The sequence below is a fragment of the Microtus pennsylvanicus genome, chromosome 2 (genome assembly GCF_037038515.1).
Source record: "Microtus pennsylvanicus isolate mMicPen1 chromosome 2, mMicPen1.hap1, whole genome shotgun sequence".
Taxonomy (NCBI): domain Eukaryota; kingdom Metazoa; phylum Chordata; class Mammalia; order Rodentia; family Cricetidae; genus Microtus; species Microtus pennsylvanicus.
In genome coordinates, this window is record NC_134580.1 from 64,324,989 (window position 1) to 64,342,196 (window position 17,208).

The 17,208-nt window shown below is 36.8% G+C and overlaps 1 protein-coding gene across 12 annotated transcripts in view; it reads right to left on the reverse strand.

Moving 5' to 3' along the window:
* Vps13b (vacuolar protein sorting 13 homolog B) overlaps window positions 1–17,208 on the reverse strand; it is a 463,403-nt gene that overhangs the window by 392,882 nt on the left and 53,313 nt on the right. For all 12 annotated transcript variants that reach the window (XR_012909664.1, XM_075961199.1, XM_075961203.1 and 9 more), the window contains exon 17: window positions 10,391–10,572. Coding sequence is in view for 11 of the 12 variants with exons in the window: in XM_075961199.1 (XP_075817314.1) it covers window positions 10,391–10,572 (182 nt within the window). In the remaining variant the exon portion in view is untranslated. The remainder of the gene's footprint in view (window positions 1–10,390; window positions 10,573–17,208) is intronic.

The following is a 17,208-nucleotide window of genomic DNA, read 5'->3' on the forward strand; positions in this document are numbered from 1 at the left end:
TTAATATTTATTTATTTATTATGTATACAATATTCTTTCTGCGTGTATGCCTGAAGGCCAGAAGAGGGCACCAGACCTCATTACAGATGGTTGTGAGCCACCGTGTGGTTGTGAGCCACCATGTGGTTGCTGGGAATTGAACTCAGGACCTTTGGAAGAGCACGCAACCGCTGAGCCATCTCTCCAGCCCCCTCCAGGAAGACTTTTACATTGAGTAACTGTCCTTATACAAAGGAGACTGAAACACCAAAAAGACTATTCAGGAAAAAAAGAAGAAGAAGAAGGTGGTGGAAGAGAAAGAGAAGAGGACAGGAGGAAGAGGAGAAAGAAGAGACGGAGGAAAGGAGGCAGGAGAGCAGGAAGGAAGGAGGAGGAAGAAGAAGAGAAAGAGGAGAGAGGGAGAGGGAGAGGATGACGAAAAGAGGGAAGAGGAAGTAGGAGGAGGAGAAAGAAAAGAAAGATGAAAGGAGGGGAGAGGAGGAAGAGAAGAGGGAGAAGGAAGGAGGAGGAGAAGAGGAGGAATAGAAGAGGGAGGGGGAAGGAAAAGTGGAGGGGGAAGGAGAGGGATCATGATGATAACAGAGTCAGAGCTGGAACTGGAAACCAAAGAAAAGCAAAGCTTGACACCCACCAAAGGGCAGGACAAGAAAAGATTCCCCCTAAAGCTCTCAACACAGACTACCAACACCCTGACCTCAGACATTTAATCTCCAAGACTATGAGACAATACACTACTGTCATTTGAAGATAACCACTCTAATATATTTTCAGAAGTACCGCTGATGGTGCACATTATAACATCAGCATCTTCTTACATATTGTGTACATACATAACCACTGTGTATCTTTAGTCCTGCTTGATCCTGTAATAGTTGGTATAAAATATACTACAACCATGTCTATTTATGGCTAATTAACTGTCCCTAAAACTAAGCATATGATATAATACATTTTTCAAGGTTATTAAATGATGAGAACAGACCAGTACATTAATAAGCAAAAAAATCAATAAAGATAGCGTCATAGGCAAAAAATGTGTTCTTAACAGATTTACATTCCTCTATAGCCACATCATTACCAACATTCATATCAACATACACTCTTGATATTTATAAAATATTTTCTATAAGACTAACAAATCACGAGAAAGACAAAAATTGCATGCTTTTCAAAATTCCAAAGAAATACTTAATCTGAGTTTTTCTCAAGTCTTCACAGTAGAATCAGATTTTATAAAAGGTGTTTTTTTCTACTTCAAACCATTCACCCAATCCCTTTTGACGATGAGCTTCCCACACTCCCGCAAATAATAATCATTCTTGGGCTAAGAGGTATTTGGAGGGAAAAAAAACACTTGGAAAAATTATCAAATGTCTAAAAGAGAATACAGTAAAAAATTAAGTACACACATCATATTAAGATCCAAAATTAGTACTTGAGACTTATATAAATTATGGATCTATTAATAGTCATTTATTAGTGTGATAACATGGTTGATAAATGAATTCACAATGCCTAGGCATGAATTCAATTGAAAAGAAGCATGATGTTCAAATCATTTATATTATGGATGTGTGTATATAGAGTATATTATGTATGTATGCACATATTATGTATGTATTAAGTATGTACGCACATATTATGTGTGTATTATGTATGCATGCACATATTATGTATGTACTATGTATGGATGTACATGTGTGTGTGGTGGTTTGAATGAGAAATGTCCCCCAGTTGGTGGTGCTGTTTGGGCAGGAGGGCTAGCAGTACAACTTTGCAGGAGGAAGTGTGTCACAAGGGGCAGAGTGAAAGTCTGCTCCTTCCAAGTCCCTCTAAGATATGAGCTCTTGGCTTTTTGTCCTGGCCTGTATCTGCCACTTGTCACACTTCCCCATCATGATGGATCTCATCTCTCTAGAACTATGAACTAAAATAAATCTCTTCTTCTGTAAGTTATGGTGTTTTATCACAGCAACAGCAAAGGAACAAGCACAGCACAGGTATCTGACATTTTAAAATAGAGAACTCGATCCTGAGGAGATGGGTCAGTGGGTAAGAACTCTTTCTCTGAATGCATGAGGACTTGAGTTTGAATCCCAGCATAAGAAACCCTACACCAAGGGCTAGGATGGCTGCTCACGCTTCTGACACTACAGCTGAGATGCAAAGAACAGATTCCAAGGCTCACAAGACAGCCAGCCTAGCCAAAACCCCAAGCTTGTGGTTCATTGAAACACCTTGTTTCAAGTCAGCAAGGTAAAGAGTAATGGAGAAAGACACTCTGAAGTTCTTTATGGTCTCTGAATGAACTTGTACCCGTATGTTTACATGCACATATTACATACATGTTAGATTATACATTCACATATGGAAGCACACTAATAAATACATAAATATATATTTCAAGACTTGCAAAAGATAATGGTGTTTTGCTTAAATTTAAGTGTCAAGAAGTTTTAGCTGAGCCTAAGAAGTAAGCCTACCAGCCAAGCATTCTAGAGGTAAGAAAGTGTCATTACAGGACAGAGGCCAGCCTAGGTGATAGAAAGACAGACCCAGTAAAAAAGACAACAAAGAGAAAGAAAAGTACTCATCTTTTCACTGGAACATAGATGTAACTCAATTAATTCTTATTAAATAAATATTCCTAGCCAATGTCACTATACAGTAAGATTTTTTTTAAACAAATCAAAAATATCTACCTTAAAACACTTAAGACATGTTTTCAGATTTGAAGGCATAGAAAGTAGTTTGGAAAGAGAGAAGAAAGAAAAACATCCCACTGTCCCTCAGTCATCTCCTCGGTGGTTAAAGAGTATTCAATAACTCCAAACCCTTTTTATATGCACACCTGGGAAGAATACCAAATCTGTAAATTTGCTCAGAGTTGCACTGATGTGGTTTTAAACCAGATGTTTAAATGTTACAGTATGTATATTTTCTCCTCTCTTCTAAGACACAAGAGTAAAGTAAGAGGAATATTTGACTTCACTCCACAAGAGACCTATTTAATAGTTTGGCAGTTGTGTAAGTAAAGGTAGCTTGGCTAAGTCAATGTTGACGACATACAGAATGACATGATCCTAATGAGTTGGAAAATATTGGCTCTCGAGAGAATACACCAGATGCTACCGAGCTGAGAAAGCTACTGTATTATTGAATTTCATTTTTATGAGGTAAAATTTATTATCCAACCATTAAGGTATCCCATATGAAATCTTGCATAAAATACTTTTACAGTTTCTTTCTGGAAAGTAGATTTCTATCTTAACATAAGACATCAGTGAGATGAGGAATTCAAGTATCCGCTTCATCATTATTTTACACCTTTTTAAATCTATAAATTATTTCCCTGAAAATATCAGATCAATGGAACTAAGTCTACAAAATAATGAACAACCTGACTAGAAAGTAGAAGCTATGGTTTTCCAGAGCAAAACGAATTCAGATGTAACTTTGTATTTTATCTTCTGGAAAAACAATAAGAGTTATTGTTTTTGTGACTATCAGAAATATTAACAAAGCTACAAAAATGATTACATATAGTTATACAAATTAAGTAAAACTTTACAACTCTAATATATTCTTTTAATTTACATCTTAAATGAAGTACAAGTATTCAATAGACTTCCATTAAATAATTTCGAATGTGTTACCAGATGTTAATCTTTACAAGTTATTTAAGGTCTCAAACACCAGGAAAATAATTTGAAACAATAAAAATAATAATAGAAAAATTCAAAGATCCTACTTCAAAAACTGACTTAGTGAATAGTTATAATATTTCAGAGGGAAAAAAGCATATCACATTGAGCATAAATTTTCCCATGTGAAGAACAGAATCTATAACCTGCCAGCAAAAATATCACTGGGTAAGAAGCCAACTGAATTAATGTATAAGAAATGTCATCCTATTTGATATGGGAGGGTCTAACTCACTGTAAGTAGGGCCTCCCTTGGGCTGGTAACTCTGGTTGCTTAAGAAAGCAGACAGAGATCCATCAAGAGCAAGCCAGTGAGCAGTGCTCCTCCATGGCCTCTGCATCAGATCTTGCCTCCAGGTTCCTGCCTTGAGTTCCTTAGACGATGGGATATAAGCTGCATGATGAAATAAATAGACCCTATCCTCCCAAAAGTTGCTTATATCATGGTGTTAATCACAGCAATAGAAACATCAACTAAGACTCTGACCAACATAAGAAATTCACTAACAGGAATTAAGAATAAAACCTTTATTGTATATCTTAATATACTTTCACTTCTAGCTATCTAGAGTTTCAGAATGGAGCCATCATTATAGGTTTAATAATTCAACATTCACACATACTCTCAAAGTCTCATAAATAATCCCATTCAAAAGAAGGAGCTCATAAGGTTCAAAACACCAAAATAAGCTCTTGCTTCTGTGATACATTATAAAAATAATTTAGCTTATCAGTGAAAACATAATTTCTTCCCAAAAGTGTTTGAATTTTTGAAGTTTGAAATAAAGCATAGTATTCCATGTGTGTGGCAACATACCTGCCAACGAAAAGGATGAGAAGACTAATAAGTCACTTACTGTGCACATTCTAAGACCAAAGGAGAAGCAATAATCCTGTACTACCTTAAATAGACAAGACCAAAGACCAGCAGTTATTAAAATGAAAAAAAATGGGTTTAAGCAAATAGTTATGTTTTTAGGTACCAAATAATAAATAAAGCCATGAAATAATTCTGTCAGCAGTGAAACGATTCTATACCAGAAAGAGGTTATTTTCAGTTATTTACATAGTTTTCACTATATAAAAAATATAAACTACATAATATATGTAACTTAACTATTGAACATTTACTTTGCTTCAATGATAAAATTATTTCTATTATCTCATTTAATTGTATGAAATTGTCATAATCATAGAATCATTATTTCTAGATATCAATTTGAATATCAACAACTTTTTTATTAAAATGCTCTGTGTGTGTGTGTGTGTGTGTGTGTGTGTGTGTGTGTGTGTCTATCTTTAACAGTGAGTCTGACCAATGCACTACATTTTCTACATGAAGACTAATACGACTCAAAAACAGTTCCTCGGCTACTATAAAATGTTTTCAATTCTTTCTCTGCTGTTAACCAGACAAGACTCTCACATCTCCTGAGTTTCTGAAACGAAAATATGAGGAAGTAATTGTTCAGAACATTACCCATATTCTTACAAAAACAGAGAATTAATTTTATTTAACAATAATGTGCACCTTTCACGTTTATGAAGCAGCAAATCTAACATTTTTCTTATTATAGTACATGTATTCTACTTAATCCTATCCTTTTAAAACTCTTAGTTATAGCCAGTAAAATTGGAGTTCTAATAAGTAACAACTTGTGGTTTATGAAAAGAGACAGAAGTAACTCAAGAGCAGATAAATTCCCCAAAGCTATGGAAACACAGCATGGCGGGGGCACACAGTGCTGCTGCAAGTACTCCAAAGGCACATCACTACTCCAGCAGAGCTCATAGAACAAGCTCAGAGGAAACACAGAAGAAAGGAAAGGAAATGAGTCTAGGGGCGCTTAGTTCAAAATGTTTGTCCTAACAACCAATGGATAGTAAAAGACCAGAAATGCATCTATGTTATTTAAAAATGAAAAATAAAAGGGCTAAAATTAAGATTGACCAAGAAGCACACACAGTAAAAAATAAATAAATAAAAATAAGAAACAAATTTCTAAATAATGAAAATAAATGTAAAAAGCGTCACCATCAGAAAAATAAAAAAGAACGCACAAAGTAGTAGAAAATGTCTGAAAGCCATAAGGGAACTGGAATCAAAATATAAATCATTTCCAAAATTCAAAACAAAAGAATAATCCACACTTTAAAAGAGCAAAAACCTCTGATATTTTTCAATCGAAGATCTGTAAGTAGCAAATTTATACATAAAAATGTACTCAGCAATGTTCCATGGAGCAAAAGAAAATCAAAACCTCAAATACACCACTTTATATCCACAATGAGAGCGAGCACCAACTATCCAGATAAAAATACGGAAAGGTGTTGAGACTGGCAGACCATCACACATGCCAATAGGACTGTATAACGGTTACAATATTGGAAAGTTTGGCAGCTGATTAAATACAGAGTGACTTCCAGATCCAACAATTCTACTCTGAGAAATACACTTTGGAGAAATGACAGTATGTACTTTATAAACTTGTATGATAGCTATGACAACACTTCATAACAGCTAACAGATTAACAGTCAAAGATCTACCAACTGATGGACAAATGAGAAACACACACACAATGGCACTCTACAGCAGGCATGGTGCCTGAGTGTGTTCCACAAAATTTCACATGCTGGAAATGTGGTCTCCAGTGTGGCAAGGTTAAAGTGGTGAAACCATTAAGAAATGGGGGTTGAGAAGTGGAGAAATTGCTCAGGGGTTGAGAGCACTGGCTACTCTTGCAGAGGACCCAGGTTCAGTTCCAAGCACCCACATGGCAGCTCACAACTGCCTCGAACGCTAGCTCCAGGGGATCAATACCCTCCCCTTCTGGCCTCCTCAGGTATACCCACGCACATTCAGGGGAAACACACACATAAAAAAAATAACCATTTTGAAAAAGATATGGAGACCAAAGTGTAACAAGCTCACAGGAAAGGCTGACTTGAGGTAAAGCTGATTCTTATAAGTGCATCCAAGGTTAACTAAGGACGAAGGAGCTTCTCCTTGCTGCACTAGGGAACTAACCTCAGTCCCTTCTACTTCTCTCAAACACACCCAGAGGGATCCTTGACAGAGTCAAGCAGGACATTCCTCCATATTGAAACATCTACCCATAAAAACTGTGAGCAAAACAATCTCTTCCAATTGTAATGAACCTAAATTTAAGTATTTTGTTATATCAATACAAAATGGATTAAGTGATGATACATTCTATACTACACGTAAACTCTGAAAATGGCACGCTGAAAACTTAGTCACACACACACAAGTGTCTTATAGATTCTATTTATATAAATTTTCAAGAGTAGAAAAACTCAAACAGGCAAACACTAGATTAGTCTTTGACTATGGCTAAAAGGATTAGAGGGGTATGAAAAAAATGGTTCTTTTGGGGGCTCAGAGGTTAAGAGCACTGACTGCTTATCCAGAGATCTCGAGTTCAATTCCCAGCAACTATATGGTGGCTCACAACCATCTGTAATGAGATCTGGTACCCTCTTCTGGCCTTCAGTATACATGCAGACAAAACACTGTATACATAATTAATAAATAAATCTTTTTTAAGATATGATTATTTAGGAGCAATGTTTTAAAGTTGATTATATTCATGGATACAACCCTATGAATATATTAAAAACTGCTGATATTACTTGCATGGTAAAAGAAATCTGACCAAGCTGTGCGATGGTGGTGCACTCCTTTAATCCCAGCACTGGGGAGGCAGAGGCAGGAGGATCTCTGTGAGTTTGAGGCCAGCCTGGTCTACAGAGTGAGTTCCTGAACAGCCAGGGCTACACAGAGAAACCCTGTCTCGAAAAACAAAAAACAAACAATAAAAAAAAACATAACAGAGGGGATGGAAGAGAGGAAGAAATAAGAGTAACAGCATTTCTGACATGAGGACAAATGTAGACGGGATATAAAGATATTAATAAATATATTAAACAGTGGATTTTATCAAGAACAAGTCAATGATAATTAGCTTTGTATTAAACTCAAGGGGAAAGATTAAACTGGAAATAGTATTGGAGATCAAAGAAGAGGAAAATGTAGGGGATTATTCAAAACAAAAAAGTACAATAGAAACAGAAGGGTGAAAAATGGAGGAAAACCTTATTTCTTCTCAGTAACTAAGCATGGATGACAATGAAGACCTCAGGACACAGGAAGTTGGCTGGAGACAACGAAGAGAATGGAAGGGGCAGACAATCACTGCAGGGCGGGAAAAGGCTTTTCCTCCACAGATAGGAACCTAAGCATGACATCTTTTATCACCGTAGTAATATAGAATAGGAGAAAAGCAGGAGATTGCATGCATCAACAAACTATATGGAGCAAAGCTTAATAAAGCATAATCGATTGACAGTCCTCATAGGCAAGAGCATAAAATGCTGAAACTTAATACCTTAATTATATACATACTTTTGGGATCCTCACTAAGATAATTTGGTGGCACAATGTTATAAATACTCTGTTAGCACTAAAATGCACAGAGTAGATTGTCATGCTGAGGGAATGAACTAATGAAACTATCAATTTGGAAAATTAGCTTTCCAAATAAATTACTGATAACTTTTCATCCATCTATTTTAAGTGTTTTAAATGATTTGTTTCATTTTTTTCAAGCATTTACAAAAGAGGTAACGTTTTCTAACAATCCAATTTTCCCAGATCCTCAATCTGTAAAACATTAGTTCCACTAAACTAAGATCTTATGCTACACTAGGTTACCAAAAATTGAATTGTTGCCATTCGTCTGGGACATGTCTTTAATACTTGAGCTATCATCCGTTAGAACAATTTCCAGAATACTTCCTTTTATATTATAGCTTATACTATAACTTCTTAAGAGAGAAAGAAAATTTGCTTAGAAATAGAGATATTATAAAGGAAAATCAATGCCCCTAGTTTACTAACCATTTTTATGCAATGAGAGCTAATCTACAAAAAAAATTAATATTTCAAAAATACTGGAGGCAGTAAGATAAATAGTAAAGCAAACAAGACCTCCAGATGGAATATAACTTAAAATAGAAATATGAAAAATAAGATAATTTTAATTATAATATTACTTTTATAACAGCCTCAGACAACCTCAGAATTTACTAATTGATTATCTAATACCAAATACCCTGAAAACAGACATAAAAATAACATTATACAGACTAAGCAGGTTAGGAATATGTTTGTATAGACACATACCGATATCCATATAACAACAACTAATGAACAATTTCAGAAAGAATAAGGAGGGGTATATGGAAGAGTTGGGAGGAAGGAGAAGGGAAAAATGATATAATTGTATTATAATCTCAAAAGTAAAAAAAATTTAAATAGTGAGCTTACGTGGACATGGAAACTCAGTAAGAGTATGAATATGGTATCAATGTATTCTACAAGGTGGAATACATTAAACATGTAGTATAACCCATTCTGTGAGGTACTGAGAGGGCAGAAACTTAATCAGGCCATGAAGCTGAAATGCAGGCCCTGGTTGATGTGAATAGAAATGACAAAACCATCAAAGTAGGCCCCATGTCAGTGGCCAAAAGAGAAGAGATAGGCTAAAATGCCTTCACACTTGCAACCCCAGCAATCAGGAAGCAATGGGAGTAGGATCCCAAGTGTGAAGCCAGCCTAGGGAGAGAGAACAGAAGACAATGGGCAGACAAATGTCTTCCTATCAACTGCCATGTGATGCCGTCCACACCCAGTGAGTTAGATCCCCAATTCCCAGTCCTCACAGAAAGAACTCTAATTAGAAATACCTTTATACGAGAAAGCTGAAACTTCCTCTAAAATAGATCACATTTAGGCTAAAAGAGCAAATGTTGACCAACATAAAAATATTAAACTTCATGACCTTTATTGTATCATAATTACATAAAATTATAAATAAATAGCAAAAGAAAATACAAAAACCACATAGAAATTGAAATTTTGATTTGCAATGACAAGTATGTCACTGAAGATGACAGAGAAAATAAAATTCCTAGAATCAAAGAAAATACAACAGCAAAGGTGGTTCTCAGAGAGAATATATACATACATATATATGTATGAATGACTATACTTAAATAAGAAAGAACTAAATACCATACACATATAACTAAGGTTTTAGTAACACAAAAACAGGTCAAACCCAAACTCAGAAGTTGGAAAGAAATAATAAATGTTAAAAATTAATTTAAATAGAGGATATTTTAAAAAATAATCAGTGAAGCAAAGAAATGGCACTTTAAAATGATATGCAGGGATTGCAAACCTTTAGCCAAACAAAGTGAAACAGAGAAGACAAATGTTAGCGAGGGAAAAGGGTGCATGACAACAGATACAGATGTAGGAGATGAAGGATCATTGAAGAATTCTCTAAAAAAACCCCTATTTCAATAAACCACAAACTCCAAAAGAAATGGATCAATCCCTAGACAGACATGACCTAGAGAATCATCAGAGACACCAGGGCATCCATGTGTGCTGCTTTACTTACAACTGCAGTTTAAGAAATCAGTCAAGATGCCCACAAAATGATAAATGGCTTGAGAAAATGTGGTATAAATGTCAGTCAAGTTAGTATTTACTTTATAGAAATATATACTATAAGTTAAGCATGTCAACACAGGAATTTAAATATCAGTCAACTCTGAAATAGATTTTTCTTAGGAGGAAAACTACTTTTACCTGTAGTTTGGAAGACTTCATTCATCAAAGCTTCATTCACTGTTGAAGAGCTGCTATTTCCAATATGAGCCCAACTCTGATATATTGCTTGCAGCAAAAGTGTCTGTGCTCTTGTCGCTTGAATTGTGAGATTTGGCAGTTCAAAAATACCTTCAGTTACAACAGTCTGAGATCTTTTGGTCCTAAACATGAAAACAAAGAAAATACAAATAAATAAGTGAATAGCACTTATATAGAACATAGTAATTAGGCTACATTGAAATTGTGTATGCTATGCATGTGTGTACATATATATGTACATGCTCATGTATGTTTATACATGTGTACATGTGTGTAGACAGTAAAGCCAGAAGCCAGTATCAGGTCTTCCTCAATCACTCTACACATTTTCTGAGACTGCCTCTCACTGAAGCTGGGACTCCCCACTTTGGCTAGACAGGTGGAGTCCTCCTACCACAGCCCCCACCCTGACTCCACCGCCATCAGGAAAGCTAGACAGAAAAACATTCTATCACTACTAACACGAGTAAAGAATACAAACAACTGGGTCATCTACACCGTGAAAAATGTATCACGAACCTAAGACAATGTACTTTCATCTCAACAGAGTCCTGGGCAGGGGAATACAGCAAAAGCCATGCTCCTAGAAGAACCCCTACTATAACATGAATTATACAGTTATTACAGAGTGGATACTTGGTACAAGTGGGACTTCAGTATTTCAGAATAAAAATACCTACTTTATACTTTAACTTTCAAACCATCTGATGTCACGTAAAATGGTTCCTAATGGATTGCACAGTTTTAACTAAAATGTAAACATAAGCAAATACAAAAACAATTTAATTATTCTACATTATTTCCGAAGGCTGGAGAGTAATTCTTTTCTTCAGATTTATTATTAAAAAAACATTGAGTTTTAATGAGTTGTTTATCCCACTAGTTGCACACCTCATTTTTCTATACAAACAAGGTAATTTTGCCATACATACATAAGATTTTGAAGGCTTTCTTTTTCAGTTATACCAACTACAAACTCAAGTATAGTTTACTATACTCCTTTTGAATTAATATTTAAACTAAAATAAACAAAATGATTTGGCAACACATAGTAGCTGATACAATGCACCAACTATTGTTGATGTAACAATATCAACAAAAAAGGTTTTTCTTTCTTTTGTCGTTTAATTATATTTCACAGGTTAGCAAGCTAGGGAAAGTAACAAAGGTCTGTGTTTCTTATTACCCAGTTCACCAAATCGTCATGTTATACTATCTTTGCTTCAGAAAATATTTAGAGATCAATAGATTTTACAACTTACAGCTACTTGGGGACTCTTTAATATGTCAATGCAAATATACACTAAAAGTGTGACTTTTCCTTGTGACTTATACCATTACACATTTATTTAAACAAAGCACCTCAATATAAAATCATACAAAAGCATCTAACAAGTTCTAGACTCCTCTTAAAATATCACTAAGCTGCATTTTAACAGTTATATTGGTTAATATAAAGTCATAAATTTGGCAAATGTCTAGGGTTTATATTCAGAAATCATGGTATAAATATATGTTCACTTTACAGAATAGATTTTCAAACTATCAGGTCAAACATCACTCTCTAGGGAAAAATAAATCGTAGAGTAACTAGTGGGATAAACAACTCATTAAAACTCAACTTGGACAAACTCCAGAATAAATTGAAGGAAACAGAAACAAGTAGATCTTAATTGCTTAGTAGCAAATACTTTAAATGAATATACCCTAATTACAATTTCAAAGACTGATCTGTCATTTCCTGGCAAATTATAAATAGAGACAATCAAATTTCTGTGCCAATGCAATTTCTATTTTTAAAAATTCTTGCTTTCAGTACAGAACAAGAAAATTCAGAAGTGTGGTTCTTCCGACCACTGGATGCAAAGAAACTAAGGAGTCTTCCACATGCACCCTCCAGGCACAAGCAGCCCTTCTCTAGGACACACTCCATAGCAACAGCTGGACATAAAGATTCCTACAGAGGTCCCAAATGCCAAGTTTGAAAACACAGATTGGTTCCCAAAATTTATTTTTATTATTGCTCACATCCTGTACAGTAAAATAAGATTAGGTCATTATTTTCCAAAATTAAGTTAATACAAAAATCTTACTAACTTATGAGACTAGGTAAAACATGGAAAATTGTGGGATTCTTTTTTACATAACGGTTACTTAACGGACATAACATTTCATACTCAAAATATAATCTTTTAAGTTCTTTCTACAAATTAAATGATAGGTTAAATGACAGTGTACCTCCTACTCCCATATAGGCACTCTCTAAAAATGAGCACACACAGACCTCTGTGCGCCCAGCATGTCCATGGCAATGATAAGCACTCTCTAAAAATGAGCACACACAGACCTCTGTGCGCCCAGCATGTCCATGGCAATGATAAGCACTCTCTAAAAATGAGCACACACAGACCTCTGTGCGCCCAGCATGTCCATGGCAATGATAAGCACTCTCTAAAAATGAGCACACACAGACCTCTGTGCGCCCAGCATGTCCATGGCAATGATAAGCACTCTCTAAAAATGAGCACACACAGACCTCTGTGCGCCCAGCATGTCCATGGCAATGATAAGCACTCTCTAAAAATGAGCACACACAGACCTCTGTGCACCCAGCATGTGCACGGCAATGATAACAGTTTGGAAATGGACGGACATGTGCTGGCCTGCTTCCTCCGACTAAACTCCATCAGAGTTAGAATACCTGTCCTTCTCTGTGCTCTCTCAATGCGGCCTGGAGCTACACTGCAAGGTCAAGGTCCCAGGCAGAGCTTCTGAGCACCCTACAACCAACATCACCAGTGCTAGCTAAGGACACCGTGTACACTACATCCTATCATGTTAAGAAATGGTCCTTGGTTAGCAGAAGAGAGGGCGCCTGAACTGGCCTTGCCCCATAATCACACTGATGATTATCTCGATTATCAACATAGAATCTTTGTCTGGCGATGGATGGAGATAGAGACAGAGACCCACATCAGAGCACTGGACTGAGCTCACAAGGTCCAGTTGAAGAGCAGAAGGAGGGAAAAGATGAGCAAGGAAGTCAGGATGTGAGGGGTTGGGTCCACACACTGAGACAGTGTGCTTGATCTAATGGGAAATTACCTAATCCAGCTGGACTGGGACTGAACAAGCATGTGATCAAATGCGGCTGACAATGGGGACTGACTGAGAAGCCATTGATAAAGGCACTGGGACTTATTTCTACTGCTTGTACTGGCTTTTTGGCACCCTAGTCTATTTGGATGCAAAGCTTCCTAGGCCTGGATGCAGGGGAGTAGGGCCTTGGACTTCCCACAGGGCAGGGCACCCTGCCCTCAGTTAAGGCTGGAGGGGGAGGGAGGAAGGGGAATAGGGGAGTGGGAGGGCAACGGGAGGGGAGGGAGTAGAAATTTTTGAATGGAAAAATAAAAGATAAAAATAAAAAAAGGAAATGAAAACACTTTGTAAGTTGGATATGGTGGCATATCTGGAAGGCAGAAGCAGATGGATCTCTGAGTTCAAAGCTAGCCTGACCTACATAGTGAATTCAGGAACAGTCATAGATATGGAGAAAGACCATGTTTCAAAATAAAGACAAGATTTTTATCAGTGGAAAGGGAATTACTGGGAGCAGAGGGTACAAATGAAGCAAAGAACGAAAAAATTAAGAATAAGGGAAGTGAAAGATCAGCCAACACAAAGGATTTAGAAACCTGTCATAAGGAAAATTGCTATTTTGATAATATATGCTCATAAAATTATTTTTTGAAAATATTATATTGTATATTAAATAAAAATAAATTTTAAAGATTCATAATAGACCTTACATTAATATAATCTTAATGTAGACAAATCACTATAAAATGTATAAGCTGCGCAAATAAAAATGTAAGTCAATTACTTATATGATTTGGGATTTTACACTTCTAATTTTCTAATGTATAAGTGGTAAAGTATAATACAAATATGTTTTTGTCATGGCCTATGGACAATAACAGAGTTTTCTCTTGTAATATAATTACTATTGTGAATTCATTTTTTAAAAACCCAAATGTTCATTTACTGATGAATTAAGAAACAAAATAAAAGTCTATCCACAATGCTACTTAAAGATACAACAACGAACTGTTGTTACGTATGATATGGTTGAAACATGGAACAAAAGACCACATCCTACTATAGTCCAAAAGTGAATGGAAAAGATATATGCATATATATGAAGTAAAGCTTGATGTGGGAGTGTCTATCAATGTGTTGATTTCATTGGTTAAGTAATAAAGAAACTGCTTGGCCCTCATAGGTTAAAACATAGGTGGGTAGAGTAAACAGAACAGAATGCTGGGAGGAAGAGGAAGTGAGCTAAGACTCGACAGCTCTGCTCTCTGGAGCAGAGACGCCATGCTTCCCTCTCCCAGACGCGAGAGCTCTGCTCTCTGAGGCACAAGCGATGAAGCTCCGACCCAGGATGGACGTAGGCTAGAATCTTCCCGGTAATCGCACCTTGGGGTGCTACACACAGATGATTAGAAATGGGCTAAATTAATATGTGAGAATTAGCCTAGAAGAGGCTAGACAGAAATGGGCCAGTGTTTAAATAAATACAATTTGTGTGTTGTTATTTCGGGCATAAGCTAGCAGGTGGCCGGGGTGCTGGGGACGCAGCCCTGCCGCTCCTATTACTACAAAATCTATAGTTCCTTTAAAGCTAAAATGAAAACAATCTTTACTGTAGCAAAGAACATCACCTGCGTTTGGTGGGATTCTGATGAAAATTTATAAGGTTGATAAATTAAAATTCATTGAACTTTACATGTCAAATCTTGTGTTCTAAAATTCATAATTTCAGTCAGGCCTACAAATGCCTACACTTACATTTGCTAAGCATCTTTAAATTTCAGACCGGGAGGAAGGTTTCAGATCTTCTTACAGTCACTGCTTCCATAGACTTGGGTCTTTCAGTGGTGGTGTCTTCTCTTTAACCCTGGGACACACAGGCTTTTGTCATGAGAACAGTGCACATGCTCACCTTGTTTTATCAACCTTCAAAACTCATGCAAACTAGTGAGCTGTGTCAGAAGAGCACTCTTCTCAAGACTGCAATGACCTGTGCATTATAATTCAAATCTTTGTTAAGTCTACCAACTTTGAAATTAGATTAGTCTTATATATAGAATTTAATCACATTTGTATCATGACTGGTTTCTTCATGCCTGGAGAGATTATGCTTCAGGACCTAACTGTCACTCATTTTCAGTAGATGTTTATTAAAACAAGCAGAAAGGAATTTAGTTAAATAAGCATTCTAAAAATTGAAGCTATAGAAAAACAACAGGGATACATACATGCTCAAGTTACTGTATAAAAAAGACAAGCTACCCAAAACTACCCACACTCTGTGTCTTAGTAAGGGTTACAATTACTGCAATGAAACACCATGACCTAAGAAACTTGGGGAGGGAAGGGATTATTTGCCTTATACTTCCACATCATAGTTCATCGCTGAAGGAAATCAGGACAGGAATTCAAAAACAGCAAAAACCTGGAGAAGCTGATGCAGAGGCCATGAAGGGGTGCTGCTCACTGGTTTGCACATCCTGGTTTGCTCAGCCTGCATTCTTGTGGAAGTCAGGACCACAAGTTCAGGGATGGCACCACCATAACGGGTTGGGTCACCCTCCAGTCACTAAGAAAATGCCCCACAAGCTTACCTACAGCCCATCTTATGGAGTCTGTTGAACGAATAATAAAAACCCAGAGACAGATATTGGGATTTAAGCTGAACATCAGAGAAGCAAAGCAGCCAAGTCACTAGAGAGATCTTACCTCTACTAAGACACAAACAAAGTGGCAATCTAGCAATTCTCTCCACCAACCTCAGACTGTATGCTTCACTGAGTCATTGTCTCTTCCCCCTTTATATTTCTCTCTCCACTCAGGAATATCACTCCTGTCTTCACTTCCCTAGTGCTAGAATTAAAGACATGGGATCCCAAGGGCTGGGATCACCTTTGTATGAGCTCTGTTTCTCTTTTAGACAGATTCAATCTTGTGTAGCCCAGGGTAGACTTGAACCCAGAGAGATCTGTCTGCCAATATCTTCTGACTTAAATAGTTCCAGGAAATTATCAGCTGAACCTGAGAGAGAATTGGCTTTGACTGAAGAAAAATTACAGAAGGCACACGTGGATCATGTGGATCCGAATCTTAACTGCATGCTGGTCATATCACCCTCCAAGCATTTCTCTACAGGAGTTTTAATGCAGAGGGAAGATACTATCTTACAATGGATCTTTTAGTACATAAACTGAGTAAAAAATTAAAAAGTTATGTGGAAAAGGACTCTGGGTTCATTCTAAAAAGAAAATTGAGAAGAACCAGAAGAAATTATAGCACCTTTTAATAATGATGAAATAAACAAATTATGGGTGTTATGGTTTTGGTCCCTTTAAGAGACAAGCCACACCCATTCCCCTCCCCATCCGCTGAGGCAGGCTGATCTTCAGCTTCCGGCCTGAGCTTGCTCTCTTTTCCATCTTCCTCTCAGAGAGGCAGCTTCGCTTCTGCCTCTCTCCCCACTTCTCTGCTTCCCCCCTTCTCTGTCTCCTTCTCCTCTTCTCTCTCTCTCTCTCTCTCTCTCTCTCTCTCTCTCTCTCTCTCTCCCCCCTCTCTGTCCCCCACTTTACCCTTCCTCCTTCTATAACCCCCTGAATAAACATTCAACCTCACCCTGCCTGTCGTGTCTATCCATGTTTCTGTCTTCTGCCCGCCCACCATGT